Source organism: Dromiciops gliroides, chromosome 1 (genome assembly GCF_019393635.1).
Source record: "Dromiciops gliroides isolate mDroGli1 chromosome 1, mDroGli1.pri, whole genome shotgun sequence".
In the NCBI taxonomy this organism is placed as follows: Eukaryota; Metazoa; Chordata; class Mammalia; order Microbiotheria; family Microbiotheriidae; genus Dromiciops; species Dromiciops gliroides.
This window is the reverse complement of record NC_057861.1, coordinates 637,659,000-637,678,473: the sequence shown is the minus strand read 5'-3', so window position 1 is coordinate 637,678,473 and position 19,474 is coordinate 637,659,000. Positions and strand designations below refer to the sequence as shown.

Below are 19,474 nucleotides of genomic sequence, written 5' to 3'. Positions count from 1 at the left end.
GTCTCACTAGGCCACTAGCTGAAGACAGGGACGCTAGCGATAGGCAAAGGTGTGGGCTGAGAGAGAGAGATATGCCAGATTGGGGTGGCTTCTGCTCTCCCGGAAAGAGAAAGCCCTGGTGGTGCCGGCACGGGCTATGTTATTAGGGAGGAGCTTTCTATAGAGCTCTTTCATTAATTGCTCATCTAATTGAAGGTTAATTAACTGCCAATTTGTATCAAGAGCTCCACTGTGCCCTGAGGGTATCCATTCCTTTTCACTGTGAGTTGCCCTCAGGAAAGGGAATCCAAATAAAGGTGACCCAGAGCTCTAACAATAGTGTCCTGCATCACTCATCTCCCCACCCACATACTGATTCGAATACACAGATTCACATGTTCTGACAGAGACACCAACATGAACGACATACACTGACACGGATACACGCTGAGAGATGCTGATAGAAGCGTTCCGAAAAGCCTTACAAAGATGGGAGCCGACAACGGATCCATCCGCACCCATGCACAAACCACGTACGCAGTGAAGGTCCCACGGATATAAAGTGGGCAATGGCACTGACAGAGCCAAAGAAACACACTCAGACCCACACACTTATACACGTGCACACTGCATCAGAAACACACGCATCTAAACTGATGAACCCACGCACAAACACGCAGCATGAAGGTAGTGGGTGGGAGGGCTCCTAGTTCTGCCCTAGGAGCTGGGCGGCCGCCTCCCAGACTGGCTCAGACTGGCAGCGCTGGGCTCGGGGACCTGTAGGTGCGCGAGACTTCGAAGGGCGCGGGAGGGGCCTAAGAGGCGAGAGGCTTCGAGGGGCGCGAGGCTGGAGGGGGGGCGTGAGCACAGGAGGGGCCTGAGAGGCACTAGGCTGTGAGAGGCGCAGTGGGGGTGCGGGAGGGGCTCTAGGGGCGCGAGGCAGTGAGGGGCGCAGGAGGGGCCTGACAGGCGCGCAGCAGCTAGGGGTGCAGGAGGGGCGCGAGGCAGCGAGGGGAGGAGGAGCACGGGAGGGGCACGAGAGGGGCCTGACAGGCGCGAAGCTCCGAGGGGTTAGGCATGTAGGTGTGAAGCTCCGAGGGGCGCAGGAGGGGCGCGAGGCAGCGAGGGAAGGAGGGGCGCGAGAGGCGCGAAGTAGCGAGGGGAGCAGGAGGGGTGCGAGAGGGGCCCGAGAGGTGCGAGGTAGCGAGGGGCTCAGGAGGGGCGCGAAGTTCGTAGGGGCGTCAGGGCCTGGCGGGGGAAGCGCGCTGGGGGTGTGTTGGTTCTGGACGCCCTGGCCGTGCACAGAAGTCAGCTGTGCCTCGCTCGGGGGTCGCGGGGCCGGGACCGTGGCCCACTACAGCAGCTCTGGGCGCTGTAGCTCAGGCCGCCGGCTCGCGGAGCCAGGAAGGGAAGGGTTAAGCCCACCGAGCTCCCGCCGCGGTGCAGCCTAGAGCGGCGGCGGCTGGGACAGCAGCAGCGGCTGGGCCGGGCGGAGCAGGAGAAAGGGGGAGGGGGGGAGGTGAAGAAGGGGGGAGGGGTGGAGAGGAGGGGGGCCAGCGGCGGGGCCGGGGCCGGGCCGGGCGGAGACAGGATGCCGAGGGGGAACTTCCTGTTCCCCCAGCCCCCCGCCCCCCGCCCCCGGCCCGGTCCCGCCGCCGCCTCCTCAGCCCCAGCCCCAGCCCCGGTGCCAGCCCTGGTCCCCGCCCCGGCTCCCACTCGCCACGTCGGGGACAGACGGGGACCGGTCGCCCGCAGCCCGGCACGGGGAAGCAGCCTGAGCCGGGGGGAGCCGGGGGGAGCCCGCAGCTCGAGCCCCAGCTGCCCGTCCCCCCTCCTCTCGCCGGTGAGTTCGGGGGCCCGGCGGGGGCGGGGCTGGGAGAACAGGCAGGCGGACACACTTCACTCGGCACAACACCACACAATGCTCCCAGCCCCGTCCTCCCCCTCCTCCCTTCCTCCGCCAGGCCGGGGCCAGGCCGGGGCCAGTCCGGCCTCCCCTGGCCACTTCTCTCCTCCCTGGCAGCCAGGCCTCGGCTTGGCCCGCTTCCCTCGGCTGGTGCAGACGCCGCTTTGCTCTCTCGTGCTGCTGCCACCTTTCCTTCCCTCACCTCCTTCCTTTCCTTCAGCTCCTTCCCTCTCTTCCACGTTCCCCTTCATTCCCTTTTCATCTTCCCTCCTTCAACTATTCTTTCATCCTTTCGTCTATTTCTTCTCATGGTTTTTTTTCCCCATCTCCTTTCTCCCTTCATTTCATCCTTTCATCTCCTTCTCTCCTTAATCTTCTCCCCTCTATTTCATCACCTCCATCCCCTCATCTTCCTTCATTCTCATTCTTCTCCCCATTTTCCCCTTTATTTTCCCCCTCATCTTCCTCTCCATCGCTTCTCCTTCCCTCCTCCCGTCCTTCATGTCATTCTCCTTCCTTCATTTTTCTTTCCTCCTTCATCTTCTCTACTTTTCCACTCTACACTTTTATCTTTCCTTCCTTTATTTCCTTTATCTGATTTCTCCTTCCTTTCCTCTTTTGCCTTTTTTCTTTCTCCCTATCTTTCTCCTCCTCCTCCAGCTTTTTTTTTTCTCCTCCTTCCCCTCAACTTTTTATCTCTTTCTCTCCCTACTTCATATCTTGTTCTAGTTCCTTTCCCTTTCCTTTTTCCTTAGGCCTCTTTCTGACTCTATTTTATCCCTTCTGGCTTCTCTTCCATCCTTCAAATACTGCTGTTCTTCCTGGAACTTACTTGACATCCAAGAGTTGGGCTTCTCAACCTTTTAGTTCTCTCAGGTTCTGTGCCATCTTTTCTTCTCCTGCACCTAGCATAGCACTTTCTACCCTTCCTATGCTCTAAGTATGTTGTGTTTTGTTTTTTTAGGTATTTATGTATCACTTTATTAGATAGTCAGTTCCTTAAGAGGATTATCTAACTTTGCCTTTCCCCTGCCAAGCAAATGCATTGTAATTGGTACTTAATAAATATCATTGGTTGAACTGCATGACCATTTCCCTTTTGGTGAGTAGACCACCTGTTCTCTGGGAGTGATCTAATTAGGCTCACACTGCTTGTACCTTCCTTCCTGGCATTCTGACCTCTCTCTCAGCTTTCCTTTCCTATATGTCACCTCTTCTTTCCAACAAAAAAAGCAAAAAACCTACACAACAACCTCATTTCATCCCCTTGTCTGCCCCCTTTCCCAAGTTCTTACACTGTTTTATATTTAATGTTTCTTAAACTGACTGGGCTTCTGCTGGGATTAGATGGCTGGAGACCATTGATGTATTCACTAGGTCAAGCTGGAAAGAAAAACTAAGAACTTTTGGAGAAGTTGGCTAAGTCTACATTGTGATAAAAACCAACAACAACTCACTAAGGATTTCATGGGCTAGGACATCATCCTTTGGTTTTTCATGATATGGAGATATTAAGTCCTAGGTCTTTTAGGAGTTTATAATCTATGAAATAACAGCTAAATATTTCTTGAGTGCTTACCACTTGCAAGGCACTATTATTAGTGCTTAGCCCTTTGAACATTCAACATGCTCTGGATTCTCTTTAACATAGGATCTTTCTCTTATACTGTGGAATACACAATAACCTCCTTGTGACAAAATTCAAAAGTTTGGTTTGTGACCAGTGCTTCTCTGGCTTTTCTGCCCGTGAAGCTTTTAAAAACTCACATCCTCAAAAAACACTAGAAAAACTGAGCCCCATAGAATTTGAGGTGGCTCGTGGAAGTAGCTGTGAACTGCCCTGGATCATAAGCATGATGCACAAGGCCAAGCTCTGCACTCCTGGTAAAGTTTCCTGTGACTTCATAATGGTCCCAATCTCCAGTACCTGGGTGCAAAATGAGACTTCTGGACCAGATGAAATTGATGACCCCTTATGGTTCTAAAGCTTAACACCTATGCATTTGATATAGCAGTTGGTTTATAAACCCTTTGCCCTCTTCATTTGCCTCCTGACCCTACCTGTGTTCTGAATGTCCCTCTGCTTTCATAGTGAATCCTAGGGTCTTGGAGTTGGAAGGAACCTTATAAGTAACCTAGGCTTATGCTAGGGGAATCTCTGTTGGGATTCCCAGAGTATCAGTTTTTTGTTTCATTATTTAATTCAACAAGTCTTTATTGAGTACTCAATATTATACAATGAATTGTTTGCTGTGGGTAATACAAAGATGATTATAACATGGTTCTTATTCTCTGGAAGCTTATAATTTAGTAGTGTTTGTTTATACGACAGTACTAGGTGGATCTCATTAAGCACCAGGATAGATGATTTAAACAGTAAGGCTATAGGAATTTAGAGAAGGGAGAGATCAGTATGGTGATAGCTTTCATAGCTTACTGCCATGTCCAGTCTTATCCATTACCATATCTTTCCACTGCTTTTTTGCACCAATGAGTCTTTCATTTCTGTTTCTTCATCTTACCTTCATCACCAAAGCCCTTGTCCTACTTATGACTTATGACTTGACTCCTGCTACACTAATTTAGCTCCTGGATTTCAGGATTTCTGCCCTTCAGGCTATTATGTTTGCCACGGCTAGAATGGCCCCAGAAATACAATTTATTTACATCAGAGTCCTTACGTAGTCTTTCCCAGTCAATAACACTAATGGACTTATTAGGTTCCCAGCACCAAGACCTATGTTTAAGCATCAGAGAACTGCTTTGTCCAGTTCCTTTTTTGTGTAACAACAGCTCATCTTTCCTTCCAAACAGTACTCTCAGTAATTGCTAGGCAAACCTCCAAACTGTTTTACATGCATTGTCTGTTACCCTTCCTTTCCCCTTTCTCTTAAGATTCCTCCAGTCTTTTGTAATCTAACTCAACATCTCATATAAGAACCCTTCCAACAGCAGCAACTCACTGAAATTTGTAAATTCTCACTTTATATACATTTATTAACTGGCATTTGTCATTTATACAGTTTATTTTGCCTTTATATGTGTTCTATTAAATTTACATATCTTGTCTACATCGTATCCCCAAGAATTCTACATTCTCTGAGAACATGAACCATATCTAATCCAAATAACTAAGATAATGTCATATTTTTGTGATTGTTTAATAAATGTAAGTTTTTTGGTGAAATCAACATGTTAATCAAAGCTTGAAGTGGGATGGCTTCATAAAAGGATCAAGTGGGGAGGGATTTAAGAGAAGAAGCTTCTTGAATGTTGGTGTTTTGGAAGGGAATCGAGGAAGGTGGGAGAAAGAAGCAGTAATTTTGGGGAAGAGCAATAGATAGACCAGAAGGCCGGCCTGTTTTATGTGTGTGGTGTTGTCTTATAATTCTCAGGCTGAAGAGAGATTGCAGGATTTGGAGGCCAGGGCTCTAAATTACTAACTGGGAAGGGCAATATATATTCTCTGTTCTGATGGATCAAATATGACCTATTTCTTAGAATCCCACATACTCATCTAACTTTAATTTATAGTAATGTAAAGAGGCTGTGGCAACTGAGATTGGAGAGGAAGTGTTAGCACTTTTGTGCTTATTCCCTAAACAGCATCTTGACCATGGTGGGTCCAGTAGCTTCTCTTGGTCTGTGCAGAGCTTCTTCACTAGTTCTGGCTTCTCTGAAATTACACCAGTGAATACTGACTTTGCTTTCATGTACCTCAGTTTGATAGGGACAAAGAGGTGGCATTTTTGTGAATTTAAAGGTTCTTCCTTTGACATATTTTTTTTGGGGGGGGTGGAGAGGCCCAGGAATAGTAATGACATTTCAGATTGCCTTTAAGCTAGAGACTGGCCAGTACCACTAATTGATTTATTAGGTCCCTTCAACAGTTGATTTATGGGAAAGTTGGTCAGTGTTCCTTCTAAGGGAACGAAAGGCCACATAGGTCCTAGGATGAAGGAGCTCTTTGTTTCTTGACTCATCACAGGGAGAATCAGTGATTTGAGTTGTTTCCTTCCTCCTTCTGAGCAGAGCTCCCTGGAAAACCAACTTGACCTCCAAGATGGAGCGAGGGGATGAAGCATGTGTGCTGGACCTTCGGTGCTCTGAGGACAGGGATATCCCGCAAGGAGTACATTCAGGTGAGGGAAGAAAGTAAAGAGGCCATCTCCCCCAAGCCTGTGAAACTTTTCTTTGTAAAGACGGGGTGATAGTCATTTTCACACAGTTTCAGGCCACTCAATGGCAGAGATAGAGAAACTTTTGGGAAACGGGCACTATTCAGGTTGAGTCTAGGGGACTTTAGCACAGTCTTTTCACATCGTAGAAAGTGATGATGATACATGAGTGGGAAAAAATCAGATATTATGGCAATGTAGATTTGGGGATGGGTATTTACAGGCCAGGAATTGGCTAGGTTGCACCAGTATATAAACATATATAGGTATATTTTTACACATGTGTATATATAGGTGTATCATATATATACACACATGTATATATTTATATATATTTATGTAATAATATATATTTAATATATTATAGTTGGTAAATGCCAGTGGCTTTCATTAACTGATCAATCTGTTTTAGAACCCACATATTTGCAAGAGAGAAACTAAGGCACAGAGAAAGCCTGAAACTCCCCAGAAAGTCATGAAGTTTTACATATTTGGGATTTCCTGTTTATGTCTGAGGCTTCCTAGCTACTTGTAGTCTTAAATGTGCTTGGGAGGGGATATTTTTTCTGTGTGGAAACAGTAGGTTTCTTTTCATATTTCATTCTGTGTGCATGTGTGTGTGTCTCTGTGTGTGTGTGTGTGTGTGTGTGTGTATGTGTGTGTAGGGGGCATGAAGACCCATCTTACATCATGGAATAGTATGTAATATAGCAACTTCCAGCCAGACGCATCCTAGATGACTTGAGAATAATCTGGAAAAAATGTCTCAAAATTGCCCCAAACAAAGAAAAACTTTAGACGGAATCCTAGAAGGCTTGGATTCAAACTCTAGTTCTGTTACTTCATCAGAGACACTGGGAAAGTTACTTAATGAGCCTCAGTTTCCTCATCTACAAAAGAAGGGAGTTAGACTGGATGATGCCGGATATCTCTACCATCTTTAAATTTGATCTTTGTTGTCTTCCTTTATTTCTATTCTCTCATCCCTACTCTTGGTCTGTAATCTATCCCTTGCTACTTCATTCTTGCTTAATTCATAAACCCTGAGCTCTCAGCAGAATTTCCTATAGTTGTGGACTTGTTAGGATTATCAGCCATCACTTAATGATATGCTAACTAGAACTTTTCAATGGTCATTTTTAGCCAAACCTTAACTTGCTATCCACTTTCTGAAGGAACAGAATCTCTCGGTATCTTAAGAAGATATCGAACAACCCTAGATAGCAAAGAGTTCAGTTTGGTGGGTAAAAAACTGGAGTAAGATTTTAGTCCTGGCTGTGTCTGAATCTTTTTGTTGCCTAGGACTCATCATATACCTTCTCTGTGCTTTACTTTCTTCATCTGGAAAATGGGAATAAATGATACCTGCCTCTCTTTTCCTTACAGGGTCATTGTGAAACTAAATTAGATAATCGAGTCAGCTTTCAAGTATCCACACGCAGATTATCAACTTTGTAGATTATTTATCGTGAAATTTTTTTCAAGGGCCATCTTCACCCTCCACACCCCATTTTGCTGTTAGTCTAAGGAAAATATAAAGAAAATTTTGCTGAAAGAAAATCACATGAAGGTATAACCAGGATTCTGTATACTTTATTTTGTGGACGAGAGAGTTTCCTGAAAAATTTTGCTGTTGAACAAGATTTATGTTTATCAAACCACATTTTTCCAACTGGGTTTTATTACAAAATTGGAGATAAGATCCTTCAGGAAAAAAAGTCATGAAAAATCAAACATGAATTTAGGCAATATTTTATAATTCCACACTTAAAGAGAAAAAAATGATTATTTTTGATAAAACAACACCAAGTATAAGTCACAAAATATAAATGTTGTGCTAGAACTGAAACATTATACCAGAAACTGTGAGCCTTTGGGAGATTACGGATGTAAAACACTTAAAAAGTATAAAGTGATATCTACTTGAGCTACTATTACCAAGTATTCTTTCAGGGTAGTCCTGAGTGATAGTAAATTCTGTTGTTTTTGTTCACCACACTATTCCATTGTAAAATATCCCTGTAATTCCAAGTTTTTAGTTGTTCTAAAGAGGCTTAAAAAAAATATCTCCTGTTATTTAACGTCGATGGTGAGGGCTATTAGGTACTTGAGGGGACAGTATTTTTTTTAAGTATTCTTTATAAGTTCTTTTTTGGTAAAAGTTTCTACACAACGAGTTATCAAGCAACTTGAAACAATTCGTTATTTTGCAAATAACTTTAATTGTGGAAATAATGAACATTCCATAATTCATTATTTTTCATGAATGAGGGATTTGCTTTATTCCAGGGATACCTGTACTTCATTTTAAAGAATTCCTGATTAATTTTAATTATTTTGTGCTTAGTCCAATCCCTTCCTTCCCGTTATTTAAAATCCGTCAGATTTGAAAGTACTTTGTGTCTTGACCTCATCAGAGAAAGGAAGGGTTTTTTTTTTGTTTGTTTTGTTTTTTGTTTTTGTTGTTTTGACCTGGCCAAAGATTAATTTGAGGGAGAAATGGAAGGAGCTGGACCAGGTAAGGTGAGGTGAGAGTAAGGTAAAGAAGGAAGTAAAGTCAGAACCATGAATTGGTTTCAGAGGGGAGAAAAATATGTCCTTTACCCCACCCCCTTTAAAAAAAATAGCATTAGTCGGAGATTGTTTTGTAGCCCTTGATCTTTCATTTCCAGATATATGGCTAACATGCAGTGATTTCTGCCACCGTGCCCTCCTCTCCGTGGTCCCAGGACTTTTCAGAAATTAGCTTGTAGATAGAGGCAATCCCTTACTTGTTTAATCCTTTGATTTGAACCCACTTAAGATTTAGCCCTTTTCTACCTGAATACTCGATTTCTCCTTCCCAGAGCCTTTCGGATGGTATTTATATCACACTATCCTTTTAAACATACACCCACAATTATTTTATGCAGTCCCTCCCCCAAAAGGTTATTATTATTGTTGTTGTTATTTATTTTGGCGCCACGTGCGGACGTAGCTATGTTGGAGCAAAGGGGAAGGGGAAGAAGGTGGGAGGGGATGCATAGAAGGATCCCCAAACTTTCAACAATAGCAGACCTAACTGGTTCAGTGGTCTCGAGACTGCTAGCCGGACTCTTTCCCTCCATCCTGCCCTTTCCCCTCTAGGAGATGGGAGTGAGAATGAGGAAGAAGAAGACGAGGAGGGGAATGACAGCCCACAGCAGCTCTTGGCCACAGCTCCATCCGGGGATGGCGAGGAGGAAGAGGAGGAGGAACCTGAGCTACAGCAGCCGCGGCTGCTTCGTGGTGGGGGGGCTGGTCGTGGTCGAGGCCGGAAGCTGGCGCCCCCGACTCCCTTACCCCCTGCCCGTGGTCTTGAAAAGCTCAAGGAGCTGATGGTTTTGCCCCCGATGGCAACGTCAGTAGCAGCCCCTCCTAGTCCTGGCGGCGGGGAGCCCCAAATAGCACCTCGCAAACGCCGCCGGCGGAGCCGGGACCGGCCCACAATTTGTGGGGAATGTGGGAAGGGCTTCAGCCGCAGCACCGACCTAGTCAGGCACCAGGTGACGCACACAGGTGAGCGGCCCCACCGCTGTGGGGAGTGTGGCAAGGGCTTCTCGCAGCACTCCAATCTGGTCACACACCAGCGCATCCACACGGGCGAGAAGCCCTACGGCTGTGCGTACTGCACCAAACGCTTCGGGGAGAGCTCTGCTCTGATTCAGCACCAGCGCACGCACACAGGTGAGCGGCCCTACGCCTGTGCGGACTGCGGCAAGCGCTTCAGCGTCTCTTCCAACCTGCTTCGCCACCGGCGTACCCACTCAGGGGAGCGGCCCTATACATGCGCAGACTGCGGCGAGGGCTTCCGCCACAAAGCTCAGGCCCGGCGACACCAGCGCCAGCTCCACGGGGGAGGAGGTGGGAGCGGATTGGGTTTAACAGGGCCTCCCCTGGGGCCTGGAGAGCCCGAGGCAGAGCTGGTGGATGAAGAAGGGATAGGGGACATTGGAGAAGGGGGCGAAGAAACTGAATGAACTTTGGGAGGCAGATTTGGGGTGGGAAGGGTGGGAGAGGGCAGGCTGGCCTAGGTGGGGAAAGGGGTCCCAATGGGAGGGTGTGGTAGGGAGCAGGGAGTAGTGACCATTTTAGGCTGAGGAGTTAGGGATCTGAAGCTTAAAAAGTAGTGGTCCTTGGGACCGGAGGTTGGAGTTGAGGCTTCTCTCAATCGGGTTGCCAATGTGAGGGGAGTTGGGAAGGTTAGGGGATAAAGGTGGGGAAATCAGGTAAACTGATCGTTAGAGCATATTGGACTCCTTTGGTCTGGGATTCTTTTTTTGGTCTAGGGAGTAGTAAAGCACTTGGAGAAGATATTAAGAACTTTGGGGACTAACCCTGCAGCGGTCGGGGTTGGTCTCCAAGAGGTAAGGTATTGGGAGTGTCTAAAATAGACTCCTTGGTTGGGCCGGGGACACAGGGGCATGAATACAAGATGGGGGGGGGGGGCGGGAAGGGGAATCTAATCTATTCTTAAAGGTTTTTCCCTAATAGAGCAGTGGAGGGGTAGAGACAGGGAGTGTAATTTATTTTCTCTCTGTTGGTACAGAATGTGGAACTCTGAGGTGAGCACCCTCATTGCTATCTTAGTGACTGCTTTATTTTGGAGGGAGAGACTAAATTCCCCCCCTTTCCTTGAAAGGTCAGGTAGAGGAACTACTTTGTTCCCCTGACATATTCTTCTTAGAGTCTACCTTTTAAAGCAAACGTTATTATGAAGAGTGGAAAGGGGGGAAATGAAAGGTAGCTCTTGTGTTTGAACTAGATATCTTTGGCACCTTTCCTCCCTAGACTCCCCAGCAGTAGATGGAATTAATTGATTTAATAAACATTTATTAAGCACCTGCAGTGGGTAGACCACTTCACTAAACTTGAAAAGAGAGAGAAAATTTAGTTAAGATAAAGGCCTGCCCTTATGGATCTTAGAGTTTTGTAAATAATTCTTATGGCTGAAGAGAAGCCAAGCTTGTGGAAAGCCAAGTTTATATTTTCTCTGAAATCAAAATTCTACTGATGGGACTGATCCTGTAAATCAAGAGCAAAGGGAACAGAATGCCTCCCCACTCCCTGTTCCCCTTTATCCCCATAAGTTAACCAAGGGAAAAGGCCACCAGGTCCAAGGTTAGGTCCTGAGGTACAGGACCTTTGTGTCCTTTCATGGACTGGGGGATGAAGATGAATAATTTAGTTTTCCTTTGGAGTGAAAGGGTCAGGCTCATTGTTTGATTGGGTCGTAGGAAGGGCTGAGTCCTTGGAATGAGTGAGCAAGACTTGGGGACTGTGGAAATGATCTTTGACTAAAAAAAAAAAAGATACATTGGGAATTCAGCAGCAGCATTGATACTTGTCTAAGTGTTAGAGCTTAGAGCTAGAGGCACTTTGGATAGGAGAGGCCACTGTGGTGGGTTTTCCCCACCTCCTGCCCCCAAACGCCCTTCTGGTTCTCTTCATTAGCTGATTCAACCCCTATTCCTTCCTTTTCCTCTGCTACTAATCCTCTTTGCACACAACTTGTAAAATTTATACGAAATGTTAGGAAGTGAGAAAATTTTACAAAAAAGAATAAAAGTTTGAGTAAATAGAGTATCTGTCCTTGTCTTGCTCTGTTTTTGGATCAGTCATCTCTGTCTTTAGGCCCTTATCTCAGTATTCTTTGACTCCTGTTTACAATTCAAAGGACTTTGCCCAGTTAAGTCGGGCCAAGTAATTGAGTCTAGGTGTCACTCCCCCCCCCCCCCCAAGATTCTGATGTTTCAGACTCAGCTGTAACTTAAGGCTTTTGACTAGGAGTACCTTCATTTTTGAGTCACATGGAATGAGCCCAGGCAAAGGAAAAACACTATCTGTTGCCTGGGGGATGAGATGGAAGATCTTTAAAAACAAAAACAAAAAATCCCTCAACCTATCATGAATGCTAAGTCCTGTGCTGAAACCATTTACAAAATTGGGTCCTGTTGGCTTTTATCTGACCCAGGTGCTGTAGACCTGAAAAGAAAATAGAATAATCGGTAGGGCCTTGTAAATGGTTGTAGTTAGAGGATAAAGTAGAGGAAGAAGCAAAAAAAAAAATGACCCCAAGCTTTGGGATCTGGGTGGGTGAGAAGAGGTGGTAAGAGAAATCAGGAGGGTTGCTGGACTTGGGAGACTTGATGAGGTGGTGGCTGGACATTGAAATGAAAATATACAGCAAGTAGTTGTAAATATAAGATCGAAGCTCAAAAGATAGGTTGATGCTGGAAATACAGATTTGGGGGTCAGTTACATTAATTCAACAAGTATCTATTGTGTGCCAAACACTATGCTTGATGCTGGGGATGCAGAGACAAAAGGAAAGTCCCTACCTACAAAGATCTCATGTTCTATTTGGGGTAGCTATGTACACAAATACAAAATATGTACAAAGTAAATGCAGTATTTTATGGGGGAGACAGGATTAGCAACTGGGGGTATATGGATAGGCGTCATGTAGGAGGTGGCACTTCAGCTGAACCATAAAGGCAGGTTAGGGGTTCCAAAAAGTATAAGTAAGGAGGGGGTTCATTCTAGTCATGGACAATAACTGGGACAAAGATGCGGAACTGGAAAATGGAATGTCATGAATGAACACTTCAGACTAATTGGGTTAAAATATGGAGCTTTTGAAGATGAATAAAATGCAGTAAGCCTGGAAAGGTAGGCTGGAGGCAGATTGTGAAGAGCTTTAAATGTCAGACAGAGGAGGATAAATTTGAACCTAAAGGAACTAGAGAGTCACTGGAGCTTCTTGGGCAGGGGTGTGATGTCAGACTTATGCTTTAGAAATATGAATTTGGCAGCTGTGTGAATGATAGATTAGATGGGGGAGACACGAGTCAAGGGAGGTGGATTAAGAAGCTTTTGAAATAGTACAAGTGAGGGGTGTTAGGGGTCTGAACTTGGGTGGCAGCTGTTTCAGTAGAAAGAAGGGCATACATTTAAGAGATGTGAAAGTAGAATCAACAAGGCAACTACTGAGTGAGGAGTAGGGGAAGGAGAGGGAAGAGTCAAGAATGACTCCAAGATTACAAACCTGGTAACTGGAAGGATGGTGGTACCTTCAAAAGAAATAGGGGAAAGGGAGGGTTTTTTTAGGGGGGGATAATGAATTATAGTTTTGTACATGCTGAGTTTGAAAAGCCTATGAAATGTCTAATAGGCATTTGGTGATGTGGGACTATAGCTTAATAGAAATATTGGAGCTGGATATATAGATCTTGGCATCATCTGAATAGAGATAATAATGAGAAGTGATGAGATCAGCAAGTGAGATAGTATAGACTGATTAATAAGGGACCTAGGATAAAACCATAGGAGACACCCACACGTGGTGGGATGATAATAGAACTCATAATAACTGATGAGATCATTGAAGAAAGTGTAAAGAGAAGACCGCTCAGGATAGAATTTTAGAGAATACACATAGTTTAGGAGTGGGACATGATTGGTATCCAACAAAGGACACTGAGAAGTTGTAACCAAACTAGAGAAGAACCAAGAAATCATGAAATCTCAGGGAAGAAAGAGGATAAAGTAGGATAGTTTGTGGTGTCAGATGTGCAGAGAGCATTGTGGTGATAGTTTAAAGATACATGAGCTCTTTGAAAGAGAAAATCTGAGCAGATATCAGAGGTCAAAGGTACAGGCAGCATCCAGTATGCGCTTGCAAGGCAATATGATGAGTTTGACTATGATTATCTGTGTTCCAAATATCAGTTATATATTGATTATTTTTAGATCAGAAAATTTATGCCAAGGGATTCATGTTATAACGGTGATAAAATTCCCAATCCAGCTCATGAGCCCATTTGACTCACAATATTACTGAAGTAGTATGTAACAGTGGTAGTTTCTTGCCCTGAGCCTGCTAGGACCCTGCTGAGCTCTGGGACCCAAATCATGCATCTCTTTGAACCCTGAGCTCCCTCTGAGCATAGAGCCATTAGTCCTGACCCAGTTAATTTCCAAAGGTAACTTAAGTCCTGAGCTTGAGTACTGAAATTTTCCCAGCTTTGAGACTTCAGTGGCTGGACAGTTTCTAGGAATGAAGAATGGATGTTCTGGGATATAGGTGATCGGTTCTCAAGCCATTGCAGACATGAACTTAAGAGGCTCTGCAGTACTCTATGCTTGCAATTCACATAGCCTCCCCTAGGTGGGGCTGGTGCCTTATTAGGTAAGGTAGACCCATCAGATACATTTTACAACAATTACCACACAAAGCTAAGCATGCCTTTAAAAATATAAAAATAGATGTTATGAAAACTGAGTCACCCCAAGAGTCCCACGAGGAGGCAGCATGGCAGTGGATAGATATCTGCTTGGAAAGTCAGGAAAATTTGGTTTTAATCGTGAACTACCTCTGACTGTTGGTGGGCCCTTCCCCCAGCAACTAACTTAACCCTTCAGTGCCCCAGGTGCTCTCTTATGACTAAATTTTAGAGGGATTGCTGATTTACATTTTTGAACGTTTCCTTACCAGTGGTTCTCTATACCAATGAAATCTTGGGTCTGGGCCGAAAAAAAAAAGCGTCAATAAGTAACAGAAATGTGATTTTGAACAATGTTGAAATAATAAAAAAAAAACTCCACACATTTGAAATGCCTTATGGATATTACTACTGCCTATCTGCGATTCAGTTTATTTAAGGTTGCAACTTACCTAGAATTAATTTGGAATCTTCCTGGCTTTGTAGATTGGGTCTTGGTTTATGTACAACTAGTCCTACAAGCTGATGTTACCTCAACTGCCCCCTCAATCCCTGCCCCACCCCCATCCCCCAAGAAACCAACCAACCAACCAGCCCTTGGGCTGCTTTGATTCTGAAGTCTTCAGATTGGTCGCACAGTAGTAAAAGAATTATTTAAAATTACTTGCTTGCATTCCATTGGTGTGAGCTGCTGAGTAGATTGCCCTTAATTAGTTTGCATACTTTATCAGAGTGGCATAGAGACTGTCTTCCTTATTTGAAAAGCACAATAGCCTCTTTATGGGAGAGAACAGCTTTCCTGCTTTTCTCTACAGTATCAACAGAAAACTTCCTGTTATCTCCTCTGTGCTAACTATGAACCATCACAAGAAATCCCCAAAGATTATGGTTCTGTGGCCAGTGTGAAAAGAGTTTCTGAATGAGGGATAAGTCCTTGTGTCTGTTGTTTCTTTGAGGTTTCCTTTTATCCATTGTTTTTTTTTCCTTTTTCCTTTTTATCCATTGTTTAGTTTGTATTTTACTACTGGCATCATAGCTGTCATAGACCAGCGGCAGTCCATACATCTATATCAGTAACTGGTGTATGTCCAAGAGAGGATTTGAACCCAGATCTTCCAGATTAAAAACACTGCATTTTATTTACTATGTTTACTGCCTTTCATTTTTTGGCCATAGTAGAACAGGTTCTAAGCATGTAAGATTTTATTTTTCCTCATCAGGGATGCCAAAGGGAGAGAGTCTGAAGGAAGAGGGTAGTTAGCAGGTCAGATGCCATAGTTGGGTCAGAGAGAATGAAGACTAAGAAAAAGCCACAGAATTGGATGCTTAGGAAGAAAGTGATGACTTTAAAAGTTAAATTATAAATAATTCAGCCATTCTACCTCTTTCACTGACCATGTTCTATAGATTTCTTCCAAGGTTACTCTTTTTTTCATAACTGGACTCCACTCTGGAGACTTGTCTCTGGGGATGACTATCTTTTTTTTTGCGGGGCATTGAGGGTTAAGTGACTTGCCCAGGGTCATACAGCTAGTAAGTGTCAAGTGTCTGAGGTCAGATTTGAACTCAGGTCCACCTGAATCCAGGGCTGGTGCTTTATCCACTGTGCCACCTAGCTGCCCCATGACTATCTTCTTTGCACAGATTGACACAAAAGGGTGTGTGACAACTTACTGCCTCTAAAAGATGATTAGGAGGTAGGTCAGCTTGCATGTCTGGTGCATTCCCTTTATATCAGAGTTTCATTTTAGCTTCTTAGGGTCATATGGCCCTTTTTAAGGTGACCAGACTCCAAGGGAACGGATACAATACCAACCAAAATCATGAGAGATTAATTTGTAAACCAGTTTATTAACTTTGTAACGATTGGAATGTCGCCACCTGTTGGAGATTTACTGTAGAATAGCTCCGCCATGAGGTGAAGGTCTCTGAGGGCAAGACCATGCGTCTTTTATTTGTCGTCAGGAAGTGACGTTTGCTTGTGGGAGGAAGAAGGGGGAGCCTGGCACTCTGACTCTCTCTCTTTCCTGAGGACTCTGGCGGAGAAGGGAACTAGAAATGTGCTCTCCCTTTAATAGATAGATGAATGTAGGCCTTTCTCTCTCTACCAAATTCTTATTCTCCTTAATAAATGCTTAAAAGTCTAACTCTTGCTAAAGCTTATAATTTATTGGTGACCATTCATTAGATTTTAGATAGTTTAGCTAGAATTTTAGCCTTTACAACTTATAGTGGTAATGATTTCCAGCATTAGAATTTGTGAACTTCACGAATTGCCTCTCTCCATATTGAGTATCTTTTGGTTTAAAGAACTTAAGTTTATTAAAATGTAAGATGAACAGAATTGAGAACATTCTTTCTTAATATTTGACTCTCCCTTTTCTGGACACCATGTTACCATTCCCTTCTGTTATTACATTCTCTTGGATTTACTATAGTACAGTTGAGTGCTTTATAACTTTCTTTACAATCAGTTATGTTCCAAGTATGAAAAAAAACATGGGGGGAGAGCCTGATTTTTTTTATGGAGTTTTTAGGGACTGGTCATCTTAGAGTCAGAATCAAAGAACCTCAGCCTTGGAAGGGAGTTCAGAGGTCATCTTGCCCAGGCTGAAAGTTCAAGGGCTTTTCACGTGTCTGGTACCACTAGTGATAAATTACTGGGCAATTTGCTGGTCCCTTCTCTGCCCCCATTCCCTGAATCTAACCTTATTAAAGTTTTATTTAGTATGAATATTTGATCTGCATAATCTGTTGCAACTCAGAACTCCAAGCTCAAGAGCTTTCAGCCTCAGTCTCCCCTGTAGCTCAGATTACAGGTGTGTACAGCCACTCTTGGCTCAGACCTTTCAAGTTAATTTTTTTATTAATAAGAATTGAATTTATTTTTTTCCCATCTCTAGTTGACCTTTGGGGGCAGGAAAGAGGGAGAAATACCCTTGTAACAAACATGTAGAATCAAGCAAAATAAATTCTGATATTTACCATATCTAAAAAAATATGTTCTTATTCTTCATCTTGAGTCTACCCCCTCTCTCATGCCATTCTTGATCATGTAGGATCACAGCTTGAGTCACCAAAAACATTATGACCCTCTGTTCAGTACTGTGCTGGTTAATGTTTAACAACTGATTCTCAAAAAAAAAAAAAAAGTTGGGGCAGCTAGGTGGTACAGTGGATAGAGCACTGGCCCTGGATTCAGGAGGACCTGAGTTCAAATCCAGCCTCAGACACTTGACGCTTACTAGCTGTGTGACCCTGGGCAAGTCACTTAACCCTCATTGCCCTGCAAAAACAACAACAACAACAAAAACCCACACCAAAACAAAAAGTTAATCTGCATTATTAACATTTTCTCTGTCACTTTCTTAAGTGTAGACAATGAGAAAATAAATGCATCAAGCTCTGATGTTTATTGTTTGCTGAATTCTAATGTTTAAATGCTTACACTGAAAATTTAACGTTGACTTTCAAAAGTCTAGCACACCCCTGTGTATATTACAGTATACTTGTGTAACTCATGTTTTGCAGGTGTTTCCTCTATATTTCCTCTTCCTCTATTCCCTCTTAAAATTGAATAGATCACTGTTAATTTTATCAAATTGAACTTTTATTTGATGTTTCCCTTTTGAGGGCATTGGGAGACAATCAAATCAATCACATTTACTCACTGACTCTTGGGGTGGGCTACTTGTGCAGCTGGCTAATTTTGTCAGTTTAAGATGCTGGGTTGTTTGTTTTTTTTAAAACCTTGTCCCTTGATTCTTGTGGAGAGTGGGGATGTCGGCACACCTTATTTTTGGAAGAGGATTGCATGTTATGTACTGACTTCTATTTTCTTGAACTTTCTGGAGAGACCTAGGAAAACCATTTTTGTTAGTAAGACAACAATCTATGGGTGCTACAACTGAGACCTTTTAGGTCAGTCTTTTCCCTATACACTGATGGAAGGAACAGAGGCTTCCCAGTTACATTAATCTTTATGAGGATGCCTTCTCTAGAATGATGGGGAAGGATCCAGAGGAAGCAAAGCTTGGATATCAGGCAAATCTTGGGACCTTTGGGGAAAGGCCTTAGAAGAAAACACATTTGTAATTTTAAGGTGAGCATGTGCTAGGCTCCAGGGGTGAGCTTTCTATAGGACATTATCCCATTCAGAGAATCCCTACTTTACTTTTAGCTCCAAAGGGAAAGGCACAAGAAACAGACTCAGCTCAAATCCTGCCTCTGCCGGTGGCCTTTCCTAATTGCCTCAGCTGCTAGTGTCTCCCCTATTAGAATGCAAGTTTCTTGACAGCAGGGATTTTGGGGGTAGTGGTGCTTTTTTATATGCCTAGTACAGTACTTGGTACGTAGTAAATACTATATGAACAATTGATGAATTGATTCTCAAGGACACCTTGAAATCTATAGATTATCCCAGCCAGAGGTGAGGAAGTAGTGCCTAGGAACAGGTAAGGTGCCTACTCTGTCATTCAAGGGTCTCATGAGGTAGCTAATTTCAGAGGTGCACTCATATCTGAGCAGCAAGGAAGATTCTTTTGGCTATCCTATGTATTTTATGCATTTACAAACATTATTGAGGCTGGGCATGGTGGCACGTCTAAAACCCCTACTACTAGATGACCCTGAGGCTGAGTTCTGAACTACAATAGGTCTAAGTTCCATTTGGTGTCTGTACTAATTCTGGCAGCAATATAGCAAGTCCCTAGGTGTGGAGAACCACCAAGCTACCTAAGGAGGGGTAAAACAACCCAGAGTGGAAATTGAGTGGGTCAAAACTCTTGTGTCAGTCAGCGGTGGAGTTGGGCTTGTGAATGGCCACTGCACTTCCAGCAAGATGAGGAGACCCAGTCTCAAAAAAAAAAAAAAATCTTAATATCAAATTCAGACATTGCTTCAGTTGTTGCTATGACATTTGGAAGCAACTTTTAAGCATGAAAGGTAACTTCAAGCTAAGCTTTCTATTCTAAATTTCTTTGTGCTAGCAACAAGTTCTACATGTCTTTAAATTGTTTTGTAATGTTAATGAGGATCACCTTAGGTGGGAAAGAAGCAGGTTATGATTCAAAGTGCATAATGTGGGGCAGCTAGGTGGAGTAGTGGATAGAGCATCGGCCCTGGAGTCAGGAGTACCTGAGTTCAAATCCGGCCTCAGACACTTAACA

At 43.9% G+C, this 19,474-nt stretch overlaps 1 protein-coding gene across 1 annotated transcript; it reads left to right on the top strand.

Moving 5' to 3' along the window:
* The first annotated feature begins 468 nt into the window (after positions 1–468).
* Positions 469–14,741, top strand: ZNF853 (zinc finger protein 853). Its single transcript, XM_044000281.1, has 5 exons — positions 469–525; positions 701–839; positions 910–1,419; positions 1,601–1,822; positions 9,190–14,741. Exons 1-5 carry the CDS (start codon positions 469–471, stop codon positions 10,059–10,061), a joined length of 1,800 nt encoding a protein of 599 aa, XP_043856216.1. The 3' UTR covers positions 10,062–14,741.
* Positions 14,742–19,474: the final 4,733 nt, after the last annotated feature.